The sequence below is a fragment of the Mesoplodon bidens genome (assembly GCF_964165515.1).
Source record: "Mesoplodon bidens genome assembly, chromosome: 2".
In the NCBI taxonomy this organism is placed as follows: domain Eukaryota; kingdom Metazoa; phylum Chordata; class Mammalia; order Artiodactyla; family Ziphiidae; genus Mesoplodon; species Mesoplodon bidens.
The window spans coordinates 164,383,795-164,400,580 of NC_138177.1; the positions used below are offsets into that span (position 1 = coordinate 164,383,795).

General features: G+C 50.1%; 1 protein-coding gene across 1 annotated transcript in view; it reads right to left on the reverse strand.

Moving 5' to 3' along the window:
• OPRD1 (opioid receptor delta 1) overlaps positions 1–16,233 on the reverse strand; it is a gene marked incomplete at its 3' end in the record, with an annotated part of 36,217 nt that extends 19,984 nt beyond the window's left edge. The window contains exon 1 of the mRNA XM_081224183.1: positions 15,998–16,233. Within this exon, the coding sequence (XP_081080309.1) occupies positions 15,998–16,212 (215 nt within the window). The 5' untranslated portion in view covers positions 16,213–16,233. The remainder of the gene's footprint in view (positions 1–15,997) is intronic.
• Between the last annotated feature and the right edge of the window lie 553 nt (positions 16,234–16,786).

The following is a 16,786-nucleotide window of genomic DNA, read 5'->3' on the forward strand; positions in this document are numbered from 1 at the left end:
AGTGGTTAATTATAACGAGGCCCAGTGAGTGTGTCTCCAAGAGAAGATTAAGGATTGGAACATGGGTATGCAGAGCTCCTGAGCCGCACATGAGCGGGGAGGCCGACCAGGGCGTGCTCAGCAATAAACAGGGCAGACACCGTCTTCGGTTCAGTTCAAGAACCACAACATGCTCGTGAGATGCAGGGAAGAGAAGCTCTTCTCCATCACCCTGGCTCTGCTTCCGGCATAAGGATGGCTGGACCAGGGCATGGGGCAGCCAGACACAACGGAAGCCCTGAAAAAGCAGATTTCCTTAAGTGTGGCATGTCGGCCCATGGGTCTCTGGAAATAGGACACGTCCCTCCTACAAACACGTACTGACATGCTGCATGAGTGTCAGACCCTAGGCTGGGGCTCCAGCTACAAACAAAGGATGCTCGCTCCACCCCACACCCCCTCATTCGGGGAGAGAGAGAGAAATGAGCAATCAGCGGTTTGAAAAGTGTATGGTCTCTGATGGGGGACACTTAGGACACCGTGGGAACACAGAGGAGGCATCAAAGAAGGCTCCCTGGAGGAAAGACTTACTACGCTGAAAAGTAAGGGGTTTCCTCTAGAGGAAACAGAGGCCTGAGGTTCCTACATATCTTCTTTCCCTCTTGTAGTTGGGGGATTTTTATTATAGATCCCAAGAACCCCACAGAGGGAATTTCATTAACAAAGTGCCAACTAGATCTTTAAGAAACACTCAGTGATGCCTCCTCAGAGTCAGGGATTGGGCTAGGAAACAGGATAGAAGATGAAGAGGATGCAGTTCCTGCCCTCCAGGAGCCACCAGTGTAAAATGGAAGTCAAACACAGGAACAAGCAATTACACTACAACCAGAAAACACCCATTTCAAGACCATCAATGTTTGTGTGCATCTCCCCTCTTCTTATATGACAGGCACTGGATGAAGGTACTTGATTTACATCATTGCACTTAATCCTCACAACAAATGATGGTCGTAAGCACTATCACTGCATTTGGCAGACAAGGGGACTCTGAGGCTCAGAGAGGCAGATAAACTTGCCCAAGGTCACACAGCCTATAGGTTGTAGGACCAGGACTCAAGCCCAGGTCTGTCTGACCCTGTGATGGCAATTAATTTTTTTTTTTTTTTGCGGTACGCGGGCCTTTCACTGTTGTGGCTTCTCCCGTTGCGGAGCACAGGCTCCAGACGCGCAGGCTCAGCGGCCATGGCTCACAGGCCCAGCCGCTCCGCGGCATGTGGGATCTTCCCAGACCGGGGCACGAACCCGTGTCCCCTATATCGGCAGGCGGACTCTCAACCACTGCGCCACCAGGGAAGCCCGGTAATTAATTTTATGTGTCAAAGTGGCTGGGCTATAGTACCCAGTTATTTAATCAAACACTAATCGAGGTGTTGCTGTGAAGGGATGTTGTAGATGTCATTAACATCTGCAATCAGTTGACTTTAAGGAGATTATCCATGATAATGAGGGTCTGCCTTAAGAGCAAAGCTGAGGTTTCCCAGAGGAAGAAGAAATTCCTCCTGTCGACCGCAGCATCAGCTCTTGCCTGAGAGTTGCCAGCCTGCCAGCCCCCCCTACAAATTTCAGACTTGCCTAGCCAGACCCCACAATCGCATCAGCCAATTCCTCAAAATATATCTTACTGGTCTTTTTTCTTTTCTGGTAGGACCTTGACTGATACAGACCCGAAAGTCATGCTCTAGGCTAAGGATGGTGCCAGGAAGCCACACCATCTCCTCACCCGGAAAAGGACAATGACAACCGCCACCATGCTGGGTTGTTTCAGGGGTCCAGTGTGATGAGAGGCAGCATGATCAAATGGAGAGGGCAGGCCCTGCAATCACTTACTAACCTTGGTGTCCTTGGGCAAAAGTCTCATATCCCTGAGCCTCAGCTTCTTCATCTGTAAAACAGACAGATGGTTCCTACCTCACAGAAGTGTCGTGAAGATTAAGTGAGATTTTGCATGGACGGTCTCCTGTATGGAGCATTGTAATAGGGCCAAAATGGATGCTTGGGACTTCCCTGGTGGCGCAGTGGTTAAGAATCCGCCTGTCAGTGCAGGGGACACAGGTTTGAGCCCTGGTTCGGGAAGATCCCACATGCCGCGGAGCAACTAAGCCCGTGCGCCACAACTACTGAGCCTGCACTCTAGAGCCTGTGAGCCACAACTACTGAGCCCACGTGCCACAACTACTGAAGCCCAACATATTGTATGATTTCATTTATATTAAATGTCCAGATCTGGCAAATCTATAGAGACAGAAAGTAGATTGGTGGTTACCCAGGCCTGGGGCAGGGCATGGTAAGGGAGTGACTATTCGTGGTTATGGGGTTTCTTTTTGAGGTGATGAAAATGTACTAAAATTGGTTGTGATGATGGTTACACAACTCTGTTGCTATACTTTGGGTGAATTGTATGGTATGTGAATTATATCTCAATAAAACTTTTATATTTAAAAAAGGTAAAAAAAAAAAACCCACCTACTGAAGCCCATGTGCCTAGAGCCCGTGCTCCGCAATAAGAGAAGCCACCGCAATGAGAAGCCCTCACACCGCAACAAAGAGTAGCCCCCGCTCTCCGCAACTAGAGAAAGCCCGTAGAAAGCAATGAAGACCCAATGCAGCCAAAAATAAATACATAAATAAATAAATGTATTAAAAAAAAGAAAAAAACGCACGCTCATTTTTGCCACAGTTGTAGTTGGTGAATTCTTCATTACTTTGAGTACTTACCATTGCCAAGTAAATGTTCCAATCCCAAAATTCCATGTGAAAAATTGCCCTCAAGTTTTCCATTCTTAGTGACCTTATATGGATGCTACAGTTTGCCTAATCTGTACCCTCCCACCCCGCCCCACGCCTCACCCCCAGAGCCACTCCTTGAGGACAATGGGCAAGGCAGGCCCCATGCAGACCGCTTCACACACATTCTCTCCTTTGACTCACACCCACCGGGAAAAGTGGGTATCAATACATTCCCATTTCGTTCACAGAAGAAACCTATGGCCCAAAGAGAAGAGGTGCTTGTCCAGAAGCACAGGGTGGACAGAACCACGGTCTAAAGCCATGTGTTCCGAAAAGCCCAGGCTTCCCACCTCCAGGCCTTTGGCCATGCTGGGCATTACTTATACTTCCTTCTGCCTGACACACAATAGAGTTTCACTTTTATTCTATTTATTAATAATTCAGTATTTTAATAACGATAAATCAATCCTGCTCCATGGCCTCTCCCAATCCCTGGCTGTATGACAAAGTCATTTTTCCACATTTGGGATCAGAGGGTATCATGAGTTTGACCTTCTTCACGGACGTTCCTTCACGGACACTGCATGAGTGGGCTCCGGGAATCAAGGCTCCTCAGTTCAAGGCTGATTCTGCCATTTACCCACTGTGGCCCTCGGCAAGTGAATTATCACCTCTGAGCCTCAGTGGCCTCATCTGTCAAATGGAGAGAAACACGGTCCCAAGCTCAAAGAATTGGGAGAATTAAATGAGATCATTTATGTGAGGCGCTCGGCACAGAGCTGCCCACCTTGTCAGCCCTCATGAAAGGCCAGCAGTGCTATTTTTGGTGTTCAGTCCGACAAGTCAATATGCCATTCTTTGCTGTTGGCCTCTCTCGTACCTGGGATGACCAGGCCTGAGCCTGTGGAGGAAGCGCCTTGTGGCCACCTGCCCCTTCCAGCAGGACAGCCCTCTGACCACGTGTGGGCTCTGCTCCCCCTGCACTGGGAGGAATGGAAAATCACTAGATGTGGGGCATTTCCTAGCACTTCAGGAAGATGAGTTTTTGTAACCAAGGGAAACAAATTACCTCCATCTGTCCTGCAGGGGCATCTGGCCTGGCTGGCAGAAGCAGTTTCTTTCCCTTGGCTTAATCCTTGCCTCTGTTCCCAAGTCCTAGGCAACCAGCCAAAAGGCATCATTATCACCAACGACTTCCTGTTATGGGCCAGGCCTTGTGCTAAGGCCATACATCATCCCCCTTAACTTTTGCCTTCACTGTTCCCCCTGCTAAAACATTTCCTCCTAGCAACTGGCCTCTGCTCAATTGTCTCCTCGTCCCCAACCTCCCCATCTACATCTGCAGCCCCGCCACTCTGTCACCATGCCTGTTTTAGTTGACTTCGTTGCCTATAGGCCTTACATCTATTTCTTTATTGTCTATCTTTTCCCCACTAGAATGTCAGCTCCATGAGGACAGGGACTGTGTCTTGATCATTGTTGCATACCTAGCACCTAGAACTCTGCCTGATACTTAGGAGGAGTTGCTGAATGTATGTTTACCTTCAATGTAGGTGTTTTTCTATCATCCCTATTTCACAGATAAGAAAACAGGCACTGTGAGGTGAGCCCAAGGGTGGAAAGCCAGCAAAAAGCAGACCTGGATTTGAATCCAATCTCTGAAGGATATGGCTGCTTCACTAGCTGCTGGCCTTGCCTCAGGGAACTTGGGTTCTTTGGGCCTCTTGGGTGTTGTCAGTGGCCCCCAGGCTGGACTGCCTTGTGTAGGAACTAACGTCTCATGCTCCCAGCTACTCCTATTCCCAGCCACCCTTTGGCTCTCCCTTAGCCCACATAATCCCAAGCATGGAAACAGATGCAAGAGAAGGCAAGGGGTTAGGAAAGGCAAGTTCCAGTCCTGCCTTGGCCATTGACTCAAAAGACACAGAACTTCTCCAGGCCTCACTTTACTCATTTGTAAATCAGAGGGGTTGAACTTGATATACAAGATGGCAGAGGACAGGGCAATGGTTAAAAGTGCGAGCTCTACTATTCACAATAGCCAGCCAAGACACAGAAACAACCTAAACGTCCATCGACAGATGAATGGATAAAGAAGACATGGTACATAAATACAATGGAATACTACTCAGCCATAAAAAAGAATGAAATAATGCCACTTGCAGCAACATGGGTGCAACTAGAGATTATCATACTAAGTGAAGTAAGTCAGAGAGAGAAAGACAAATACCATATGATATCACTTATATGTAGAATCTAAAATATGACACAAATGAACCCATCTATGAAACTGACTCACATGATACTATACATAGAAAATCCTGAAGATGCCACCAGAAAACTACTAGAGCTAATCAATGAATTTGGTAAAGTTGCAGGATATAAAATTAATGCACAGAAATCTCTTGCATTCCTATACACTAACAATGAAAGATCAGAAAGAGAAATTAAGGAAACAATCCCACTCACCATTGCAACAAAAAAGAATAAAATATCTAGGAATAAACCTACCTAAGGAGGTAAAAGACCTGTACTCAGAAAACTATAAGACACTGATAAGAGAAATCAAAGATGACACAAACAGATGGAGAGATATACCATGTTCATGGATTGGAAGAATCAATATTGTGAAAATGACTATACTACCCAAAGCAATCTACAGATTCAATGCAATCCCTATCAAATTACCATGGCATTTTTTACAAAACTAGAACAAAAAATCTTAAAATTTGTATGGAGACACAAAAGACCCCGAACAGCCAAAGCAATCTTGAGAAAAAAAAAATGGAGTTGGAGGAATTAGACTCCCTGACTTCAGACTATAGTACAAAGCTACAGTAATCAAGATAGTATGGTACTGGTACAAAGACAGAAATATAGGTCAATGGAACAGGATAGAAAGCCCAGAGGTAAACCCACGCACCTATGGTCAACCAATCTATGACAAAGGAGGCAAGTATATACAATGGAGAAAAGAGTCTCTTCAATAAGTGGCACTGAGAAAACTGGACAGCTACATGTAAAAGAATGAAATTAGAACACTCCCTAACACAATACACAAAAATAAACTCAAAATGGATTAAAGACCTAAATGTAAGACCAGACACTATAAAACTCTTAGAGGAAAACATAGGAAGAACACTCTTTGACATAAATCACAGCAAGATCTTATTTGATCCACCTCCTAGAGTAATGGAAATAAAAACAAAAATATACAAATGGGACCTAAGGAAACTTAAAAGCTTTTGCACAGCAAAGGAAACCATAAACAAGATGAAAAGACAGCCCTCAGAATGGGAGAAAATATCTGCAAACGAATCAAAGGACAAAGGATTAATCTTCAAAATATATAAACAGCTCCTGCAGCTCAATATTAAAAAAACAAACAACCTAATCAAAAAATGGGCAGAAGACCTAAATAGACATTTCTCCAAAGAAGACATACAGAAGGCCAAGAAGCACATGAAAAGCTGCTCAACATCACTAATTATTAGAGAAATGCAAATCAAAACTACAATGAGGGGCTTCCCTGGTGGCGCAGTGGTTGAGAATCTGCCTGCCAATGCAGGGGACACAGGTTCGAGCCCTGGTCTGGGAGGATCTCACATGCCGCGGAGCGACTGGGCCCGTGAGCCACAACTACTGAGCCTGCGCGTCTGGAGCCTGTGCTGCGCAACGAGAGAGGCCGCGATGGTGAGAGGCCCATGCACCGCGATGAAGAGTGGCCCCCGCTCGCCGCAACTAGAGAGAGCCCTCGCACAGAAACGAAGACCCAACACAGCCAAAAATAAATTAAAAAAAAAAAAAAACTACAATAAGGTATCACCTCACACCAGTTAGAATGGGCATCATCGGAAGATCTACAAACAATAAATGCTGGAGAGGGTGTGGAGAAAAGGGAACCCTCTTGCACTGTTGGTGGGAATGTAAATTGATATAGCCACTATCGAGAACAATATGGAGGTTCCTTAAAAAACTAAAAATAGAATTACCATATGACCCAGCAATCCCACTACTAGGCATTTACCCAGAGAAAACCATAATTCAAAAAGACACATGCACCCCAAAGTTCACTGCAGCACTATTTACAATAGCCAGGTCATGGAAGCAACCTAAATGCCCATCGACAGACGAATAGATAAAGAAGATGTGGTACATATATACAATGGAATATTACTCAGCCACAAAAAGGAATGAAATTGGGTCATTTGTAGAGACGTGGATGGATGTAGAGACTGTCATACAGAGTGAAGTAAGTCAGAAAGAGAAAAACAAATATCGTATATTAATGCATACCTGTGGAATCTAGAAAAATGGTACAGATGAACCAGTTTGCAAGGCAGAAATAGAGACACAGATGTAAAGAACAAACATATGGACACCAAGGGAGGAAAGTGGGGGGTGGGGGTGGGGGGGTGGGATGAATTGGGGAGATTGGGATTGACATGTATACACTGATGTGTATAAAATAGAGAACTAATAAGAACATGCTATATAGCACAGGGAACTCCACTTGGCTGTACAGTAGAAACTAACACAACATTGTAAAACAACTATACCACTCCCCCCAACAAAAAAAAAAGAAACAGACTCACAGACATAAAGAACAGACTTGTGGTTGCCAAGGAGGAGGGGGGTGGGGGAGGGATGGATTGGGAGTCTGGGATTAGCAGATGCAAACTATTATATATAGAATGGATAAACAACAAGGTCCTACTGTATAGTACAGGGAACTACATTCAATATCCTGAGATAAATCATAATGGAAAAGAATATTAAAAAGAATGTATATATATGTAGAACTGAATCACTTTGCTGGACAGCAGAAATTAACACAACATTGTAAATCAACTATACTTCAATTAAAAAAAAAAAAAAAAGTGCAGCCTCTGCGATCAGAATGACCTGACTTCAATCCGACTCCAGGACTTTCAGGATGTTATATCAAACATTCTCTGAGCCTCGAGTTTCCTCATCTAGAAAACGGGGGCAACTGCACTCACCTAATAGAGGTCTGTGAGGATTAAACAGGATAATATATATACATCTCTAAGCAGAGTGCCTGGCACAAAACAAATGTGCAATAAAGAGAATAATCATCCGTGATTCAAAATTCTACGCCCTGGTGAAAAGGTTACTTAGGCAGGGGAGGGGAGTGAGCCCATTTGTACCTCTCCCTGTGTCATGTTTATTGAACGGGACTCTTTGACCTCACAGGACTCTGAAGTTTGAGTTCCTTCCACTTATCAAGAAAGACTTGGGAAGCTACAGAAGAAAAAATTCTTGCTGCACACACCCACCCCGGCCAGAGACAAAGCTGCTGATTTCTGCAGCTGAACTGGGAGCTCTAAATCAATAGAACACAACGCAGACACCCCACTCCACCCCATGCCGCCCAGATGGTAATGGGGCCTCTGCAGCCTGCAAGATGGTAAATTGCTAATTTAAGCCGGGCTTTCTGCTCTACACCACGATTATCCCTCTTCCTGTGCATGTTATGATGTCTGAGTAGCAATTAGATTTCGAGGTCCCAGGACTCCGAGGTTAATGAAATCATGCCTTGCCCTCGCACAGCCCCCATCCTCTAAAGTTCAGGCATCATCCGCCAGGAAGGGGAGAAGGGAAATCTGAGATCACAGAATCTGAGAAGCATTCTTCCTCCAGTCTCAGCTGTGGGGAAAGGAGCCTGAAATTATGTATGTCTATCTTTTCTCCACCCAAATCTCCACACAGTGGTTTGCCAGTGCCCTCTTGCATAGCTTCAGGGACAGGAAACTCCCTATATTACACAGCAGCCCATACCTTCCTGAAGAGCTCTGACTGTTAGAAAATTTCTTCTAGAAATAATACGAGATGTGCACAAACATATGGGTTCAAGAATGTTCACAGACACATTATTTAGACTGGCATGATATGGGAAACGATGTAAGTCCCCCCATATAGAAGACATTCATACAATGCAGCCATCAAAAATCATGTCTTCAAAGAATGTTTGATAACATGAGAATACACTCATAATGGTATGTGAAAAGGCAGCTTACAAAATATTATATATGATGTGATCATTATTTCAATATAGTATGATACAGATGTCATTAAAATACACACACACACACACATACAAATAAACACAGAGCGAGAGACACAGAAAGAGATGGGAAGGAAATACACCAAAACGACAAAGCTTTTCTCTTTATGGTAGGATTATGGGTATTGTTTGTCTCTGCTTAATCGTTCCAGTATTTTCTGAAATAACTACAGTGTTACTTATGGTGATTTATGTTACTGTGTTTATTGTAAAAAAAAAAAATGTCTAGTATTGAGCTGACAAAGTTTCCCTGTAGCATCCACCCAATAATTCTAGTTCCTCTGGGGCTCGATAAATGTCGATCAAACGAGTGAGAAGCAAGTCTCACTCCTCTTCTAAACAGACATAATAATAGAAAATGTTTATAGAATACTTAGCAAGTTCCTGGCTCTGTGCTGAAGTCTTTCACATGAAGCCTCATGAACTTCTCATAACCACCCTATGAGGGTCTATTGCTACTCCCATTTCACAGACAAGAAAACTGAGGCTCAGAGAGGTTATGTATATATCTCCCAAGCTCACTCTCTTAGTAAGTGTGATCCCAGGTCAGTCTGGCTCTGATGGCCAGGCTCCCAAGTGCTGTCACCCCACACAGAGGCCTCAGAGGTTTGCAGACAGCAATCTGCCCTCCTCCCCAGCCCTGGTCCTCCCTCCTCTAACTAGACAGCCCCAGCTCTCGCCTCCATTTCCCACGTGTCCCATGGATGGCAGCGGCAGAGTGGACGTGGAGGGGTTTGGGAGTCAGAAAGACCTGGGTGTGCCTCCTTCTGGCTGTGAGAGGCTCCCTCGGAGCCTTCCCGCCCTCATCTCTCATACCCTCGCAGGCCTGTCATGCAGCTTGGAGGAGCCTCTGGCACGTGGCAGGAGCACGGGAGTGACTCCTCTGGATTCTCCCCGGTGTGTCTGTGAGTCACACATGTTCCCCAGGGAATGAACCCAAGCCCTGGGAAGCTAGGCCCCAGGGCAGGGCCAGGAGGCTTGGGGACACCATCCAGGGCTGCTGCCCTCCCCACTCGCCTCGCCAGAGCTCATCTGGCCCAGCCTCCTGCCTTCTGCAGGTCCCACAGCACTCCGGCTTAGAAAGGAACAACCAAGGCCAGGGTTTCTGGGGTCTGTCCCAGGTCACCCAGCTCTCTTCCATCACCCTGAGCTGACCCCTTCCAATCCGCCCCAAGCCCACCCACAGCAAATTCGTCCTCTTGAACTCCATTCTGCACAGACTGCTCCAAAGTTCTCTTCCCCATGGCCTGTGACCAAAAGCTCCATTTCCCAGCATGGCTGCCTTACCATGGGCCCCAAGAAACTGTCTAGTCTCACAACTCGAGCCACAGCACGGCCTCTGGCCCCTAACACAGCCACGCTGGGCCGGACTCCAGGCCCCTCCTCAGCCCTCCCTCCCCACCCCCCTCACCAGAATGACTCCCTCCAATTCCCTGGGGCTGGTCCATGGAGTTCCTCTAATATTTGCACCCTCCCCCAGGAATTCTGGAAGGTCAGTGGGTGCATCATTGGCCCCAGGGCCTGGCCGCAGCTCAGCACACAGCAGGCGCTGCTGACAACCACAGTGAGGAAGACACCTGTCTGCAAGGCCTTCCCTGCTTTGGTCCTTATGGCCTCTGCAGCCTCACAGCCAGCCCAGCCCCTGGCTCTCTCCATCCTGCCACGGTGAACTTCCCTGCCCTCTGCAGCTCTGCCATCCGATCATCTGCTGAAGCTTTCTTTGCTTGTGCTGTTCCCTCTGCCTGGAATGTTCCAACCCCCTCTCCGTGGAGCCAACTCCTGATCCCCCTTCACGACTCAGCACAGACACCAACTGCTCTGGCTGGGTCAGGTGCCCCCCTGGACTCCCTCAGCTCCAGGAAGCTGCAATTGTCCCTGGGGCTGTAACTAACTAGGGGGTCCTGAGGGTACATCAGAAGCCAGAGGCCATGCTGAGGCTTAAGCTGAGAGTCTAGTCAGTGGGAGCTGAGGCTGGACGGGCCTGCCACGGGTCAGCATCAGCAAAGGCTTGTTGAATGAGTAAACATGCAGACGATGCAGGAAACAGGAAAGTACCCAAGGTGGAAAGTGTAGACAATCAGGTCTCATAGCCACCAGCTCTGCCTGCCTGGAGCAGCTGCAGGGGTGCCTGTTAATCTCGGCATTTGAAACATACTGAAGGCCTACTATGTGCCAGGTGCTGTGCTATGACCTTCACATTCATGATCTCACTTAATGCTCCCAATAACCTATCCTGATCACCCCAGTTTTGCAAATGCAGAAATGGGGCTCAGGGGAGTTAAGTTGTTTGCCCAAAGCCACAACACTGGGACATGGTCGAGCGGGGATGGAGACCAGCATGACCTGACCCCCAGCCGTGAACCTTCACCACTGCACTGTGTCACCTCACTGGGATCTCTCCTGGCCCGGGAGCCCTGCGTCCACAGACCCCAATCAGGACAAGAGAGGGGAGGGAGACAAGAAGGCAAGGGCTTCACGCTGCATCCCCAAGAGCAGGATGGGGACTCACAGCTCTCACCCTGAGCACTTGTCCCAGCAACCCCTGGCACCTCGGTAGTAGACAGAGGGGACACCCAGAGCCCTTACTCACCTGTCATGGCCCCGCCCCACACTAGGCTGCCAGGCCCAACCTCCCCTCCCTGCTCTGTGCTGCAGTCACCTGGGACGGGAGGGAAAACACGATGCTCTACCAACGTCATCTTGTCATCTTTAAGACAAAGGTGCCTCTGAGGCAGGTGTTATGATCCACATTTTATAAATGGAGAAACTGCGGTGCAGAGTGGCCATCCAACCTGCTAAAGATCTTAGCAGGTGGCAGAGCTGGCATTTGATACAAGAGTCAGAAGAGACACCAGCCCAGGAAGAGCTCAAGGGGCAGAGAAACGCATAGTCTGAAACAGAGTCATGAAGAGGCAGTCCGGGCTGGTAAGAGGCAGGGAGGCCCGGTGGGGGTGATGGGGGTGGTGAGAGACAGAGCAAGGTGCAAACCTGCCGAAACCAGGGTCAGGGAGAGGTGGAGGCTGGGGACAGGGCAGGCGGACAAGAGACCAGGTGGAGAAGTATTGACTCCAATCTCCTACCGGATTCAGGACAGGCAAACTGGGAAGCTCTGAGCCATGTAGAGGGAAGATGGGGTCACCCATCAGAGATGTGGGGGTCCTTAAGCCCTTCACACTCCACCCTGCCTAGAGGGCTGCCAATGGGAACTCTGAGATGCCAGCCCTGCTCAGGGTACGACTGCACCCAGAAGGAGGGGTTGTTGGGTGTCTGCTCTAAAGACCCACCAAGTCACCACCCTGGCTGAACTCACCCTGCAGGGGTAGGGAGTGTCTGCCTGGGGACCACACATCCCCAGAACTCCTGCTCACACTTCATGGAACCCTCAGGAACCACAGGCTGTTTGCTCAGAGTGAAATTCCCAGAGGCCCCTCTCATGTATCCAGAAGGATGAGTGGGCTTCTCAGGTGGGTCCATGGATCAAGGAAAGGGTCAGAGTTGGGGGGGGAGGAGGGAACGGAGAGTGCTTTGTGCTCTGGGATTCTGAGATACCTGTGCTCTGTTTTTTCAGCCCCTCATCCACGTCAGGCTTCCCGTCACAGGCTCTTCCCTCACCTTTTTACTTAGTTACCCCCTCCTCATCCTTCAGCTCCTCAGAGGCCTTCCCTGAACTTCCAGACCAGGTGAGACCCTCCCCCCATCATGGGCCCCCACAGCTCCCCCATACCCTTCCACGGCCCTCACCACAGCTACAAACTTAAATCTGTCTGATGGATGGCTGATGAATGTCTATTTCTCCCAGACCTGAGCTCCATGAGGGCAGGGATGGTGGATTTTCTTCCCCACCATCATATCTCAGCATCTAGCACAGTGCATCCATAGGATTTTTCTTGAATGAGTTCATTCTTTTCATTCCTTCACATAGAGACCCTCCCTGTTCTCAAAGGGCTTAAATGGCTCAGACATAACATGTTATTTAATCCTCGCCACAACCCCAGATGCATTGCTGTTACTTCCACTTTACAGGTGAAGAAATGAACTTCCGAAAGGTGAAGTCACTAGTCCAAATACACAGCAAGTAAGTGGCTTTGAACTCACGATTTGCCCGTTGATGCATCTGACTTCAGAGCCCCAGCTCTGCCACCACACCTCCCTGCTTTTCTGCCTCAATGGTCCTCTGGATCTTCCTTTGCAAACCTTCCCCTGCTCCCCAGATAGGTTCAGCTCAGGACTGACAGGCAGAATTCATTCATTCAATCACTCATTCATTCAACCAATCAACTGACTCACTTATTGGTGGGGCTGGGCTCTGCACGGGTTGTCAGGGAACCACAGATACACCAGAGGCTTTTCTCCATCCTGGCTCCCCTCCCTGCACTGCTCCTGGGACTTTGCCAGCAGAAGCCAAGCCCCAGGCAGCTGCCCTGTCCCTAGCCTCCCTTTCAGTGGGGAAGGACTAAGTGCAGGGGCCCGTCATTCCCCTCCCCAAGGACGGCAGCCTAAAATACGTGAGCTGAATAACGCGTAGGCTCATCGTCCTTTTGTCTCCATCATTCTCTGAGAATCCTAGGACAAGAGGAGGGACAGGATTCTGCCCCCTCCTTCCATGCAATTCTTTGTCCCCTACCCCAGGCAGCTCTGGAAAAAGTTCTGGACAAGACCAGGGTTCTACTCTGGGTCTGGAGCCAGCTGTGGGACCTCAGGGGAACAGGCCACATTGCCTCCCTCTGAACTGCAGATTCCTCACCTGTAGAATGGAGGTGACAATGATGGGGATGCTAATGCCTATCCCACAGGGTTGTAGGTGAGGATTAAGTCAGTCGGGCCCAGAGATACAGTGATCACATAGATGGCTGGCCCAGGAAATGTCTTAGCAACACAGGGACCTGAGGGGCCAGCTATGCTTCTTCCAAGATGCATTTGACAATGTGATTCTGGGAAGCTTGGTTGGAGTACCCTAGCAGGCAGAGCTCAGGGCCTGCCCTGAGTGGACCCTCGGAAGTGAGAGGCCCTCCCCTGGCTCAGTGGTAGTGGGGAGCTGTGCTCATCAGCCCACCAGCCAGAGGCCCCAGGAAAGAGACTGGAGATGGAACCGAACACACTGACACTCAGCTTTCCCCAGATCAGAGCACTTAGAGCCCCCCTAAAGAGCACGAGTGCCAGGAACCTGGGACTCCCTGAATCAGAGCTACTCCCAGGCCCACCTTAGGACAAGTGCCCCCTTACTCTCCTCTGTCGTAGGCACTGGATTCTGAAGAATCTGGAAAGTTACTCATCCGCATCGTACACACAGCTTCCACTTATTGGGTCCAGGCATCACGCCGACTGCATTATATATGCTCGCTCAGTGACACCTCACAAAAACCCTGGCGAAGAAGCTTCTATTATTCCCCCATTCTATAGATGAAGAAACTGAGGCTCAAAGAGACTAAGTGTTTTACCCAAGTCACAGAGCCAGTTCGTGGCTGGGATTAACACTCAGGTTGACCCAAGTCTACAGGCCACACTACTTCCGAAGGTAAAGTGGGGAGCATCACCGACAAAAATGCAAAGCAAAGATCAATCCTGCCTGTGCTTGGGAGAATTATCCCACTGTGGCTGGTGATGAGTCACTGAAAGCACAGGACATTCTTGTGCCCTCCACTCTTCCTGGGAGAGCAAAGCTTCCCCTGGAGTCATCGACGCCAAAGCTCCCTCAACACCCACACATCCACGCAGCGCTCCAGTATACTGCACCCTGCCCGGCAGAGACCCCATACTCTGGAATTCATACTCCCAACTGAGGAGATTGGGTCTCTATCCCTCAGACAGGGAAACTGAGGCAGATGGGGCAGATGGTGGGGCAGGGGGAATGGGCCCCCAATGTGACAGGCATCAGCGACTGCACCAAGACCACAGTTCACATCTCCCACCTCGGAATCCACAATCTGCCCTCTGCCTTCTGCCCGGCTTGGTGACACCAGAGCCCAGAGAAGTTTAGGGTCGTACTCTTGGTCAACCACCGTGGATGACCCATTTCCAACTAACAGTAAATACCAGGGCATCTTTGTTGTTATAAGGATAGGAGTTTCCTTTCAATTCCTTTTGCCAGTGTCTGCACTGGCGGAGCTGGTCAGGAAGGCTGCTTCTGAGCAAGCCAATGATGTTTTAGACTCTCTGAGAAAGTCCCCACACTGAACATAGATACCAAGAAGCGAACTTCACTTCCTCAGATGAAAGTACAAACTCCACTCCAGCCCAAACAAATCACTTTTGTCTTTTCCAGAAAACAAAAGACTGTGAGAGGAGAGGAGGAGAAGGTGAGGGGGAGCCTTTGTGAGGAGGATCTGAGGTCTCTCTGAATCGCGTCCAGAGCCCAGGACTAGAGGGCCACTGGGGAAGGAAGCAGAGAGCGACTAGCTGGCCCACTGTACCCAGGAACCATGGCTACCCCTTAACAAACGCACACACAGGTGCACAAACACAAGTGTCCAAAGCCACTCTGGAGGCTCTCCTCCTCCGAGGGTTTCAGGGGTCTGACAAGAAACAACAGTCACACTGTCACGTGCTCCTACACAGAGAATCACAAACTGACAGTGTGAGACAAGCACACACACCAACACTGGGACCCCAGCAGAAGATCCCCAAGTGTGACTTGGTAAGTGCCCACTCAGCATGATGCAGACACACAAGCGCTCCTGTGCCCTCACCTGTGTAGTCAGCCCACACACTGCTGTCTCCCCAGAGGCCCATGGCACTTCCGGCATCTCTGCCCACCCCTACCAGGTTTTTGGAGGTCCAAACACACATCTGTACTGTCACAAACAAAATAACGCACTCACAAACTGTGACAGACACACAACTGTCGCCAAACTGTCCCACATAGACTGATACAGAAATAGGGGATGCCAACAGATGATCAAATGTTATTAGTTAAATGCGGGCGCGCGCGCGCGCACACACACACACACACACACACACATACACACGCGCGCGCGTGCGCGCGCGCCAGCGTCCCCCTCGAGATGGAAGTGGTCTTTCCGCTGGGCCCCGGGCGCCCCCTTCAGGAAGTGCGGAGGCCCCGGGAGTGCGGGGTCTGAGGTCAGGGTCCCAGGTCCGTAGTCCCCTCCCCACCCCACCCCGGGGCACAGCCCGCAGCGCACTCACCGGACGATGCCGAACATGACGAGCACGTTGCCCAGCAGTCCCACGGCGCACACCGCCGAGTAGAGCGCGGTGATGGCGATAGCCAGGGCGAGGGACGAGGCGCTCCTTGCTGCCGGCGGCCCCGACGCATTGGCGCCCGCGCTGGGGAAGGCGTCCGACGCGTTGGCGAGGAGCAAGGACCGCAGCTCGGCGTCGGGGGAGGGGGCCGGTTCCATGGCGGCCAGGCGGCCGGCGCCGCGTCCCTGCCCGCCGTGCGCCCTGGGCGCAGAAACCCGGTGCGAGCGGCGCGCCAAGGGACGAGGCCGCGGCCCCGACGCCGCCAGCTGCTGCGCCCCGACCGCCCGGCTGCCTCCGCGCCCCCTCCGCCCGCCTCGCCGCCCGCACCGGCCCGGCCCCCAGCTCCCGGCCGCTCGCCGAGCCCAGACCGCTCTGAGCCAGGAGCCGCTGCGGGCTCCTCGGACGCGCCTGCCGCGCGCACCACGTGGCCCGGAGGCGGCAGCCAGTCTGCGCCCGCGACCGGGGCCGGGCGCTGCACCACCAACTTGGAGTGGAGCCAGGGAAGCTACCCACTCCCTCCCTAGGGATGCTCCGCCGGCTCGGGTGCGCCCCCACCCCAGCCGGGACTCACTTCTGCATCCTCTGCCGCTTTGGGATTGGAAGGACCTCTATATGAATCCCACCTCCCACTCCTGCACCAACAAACAGAGTGACCTTGAGCAAGTCACTTAACCTCTCTCAGCTTCATTTTTCTCTTCTGAAAAATGAGGATAATCGCACCACCTCCTTCAG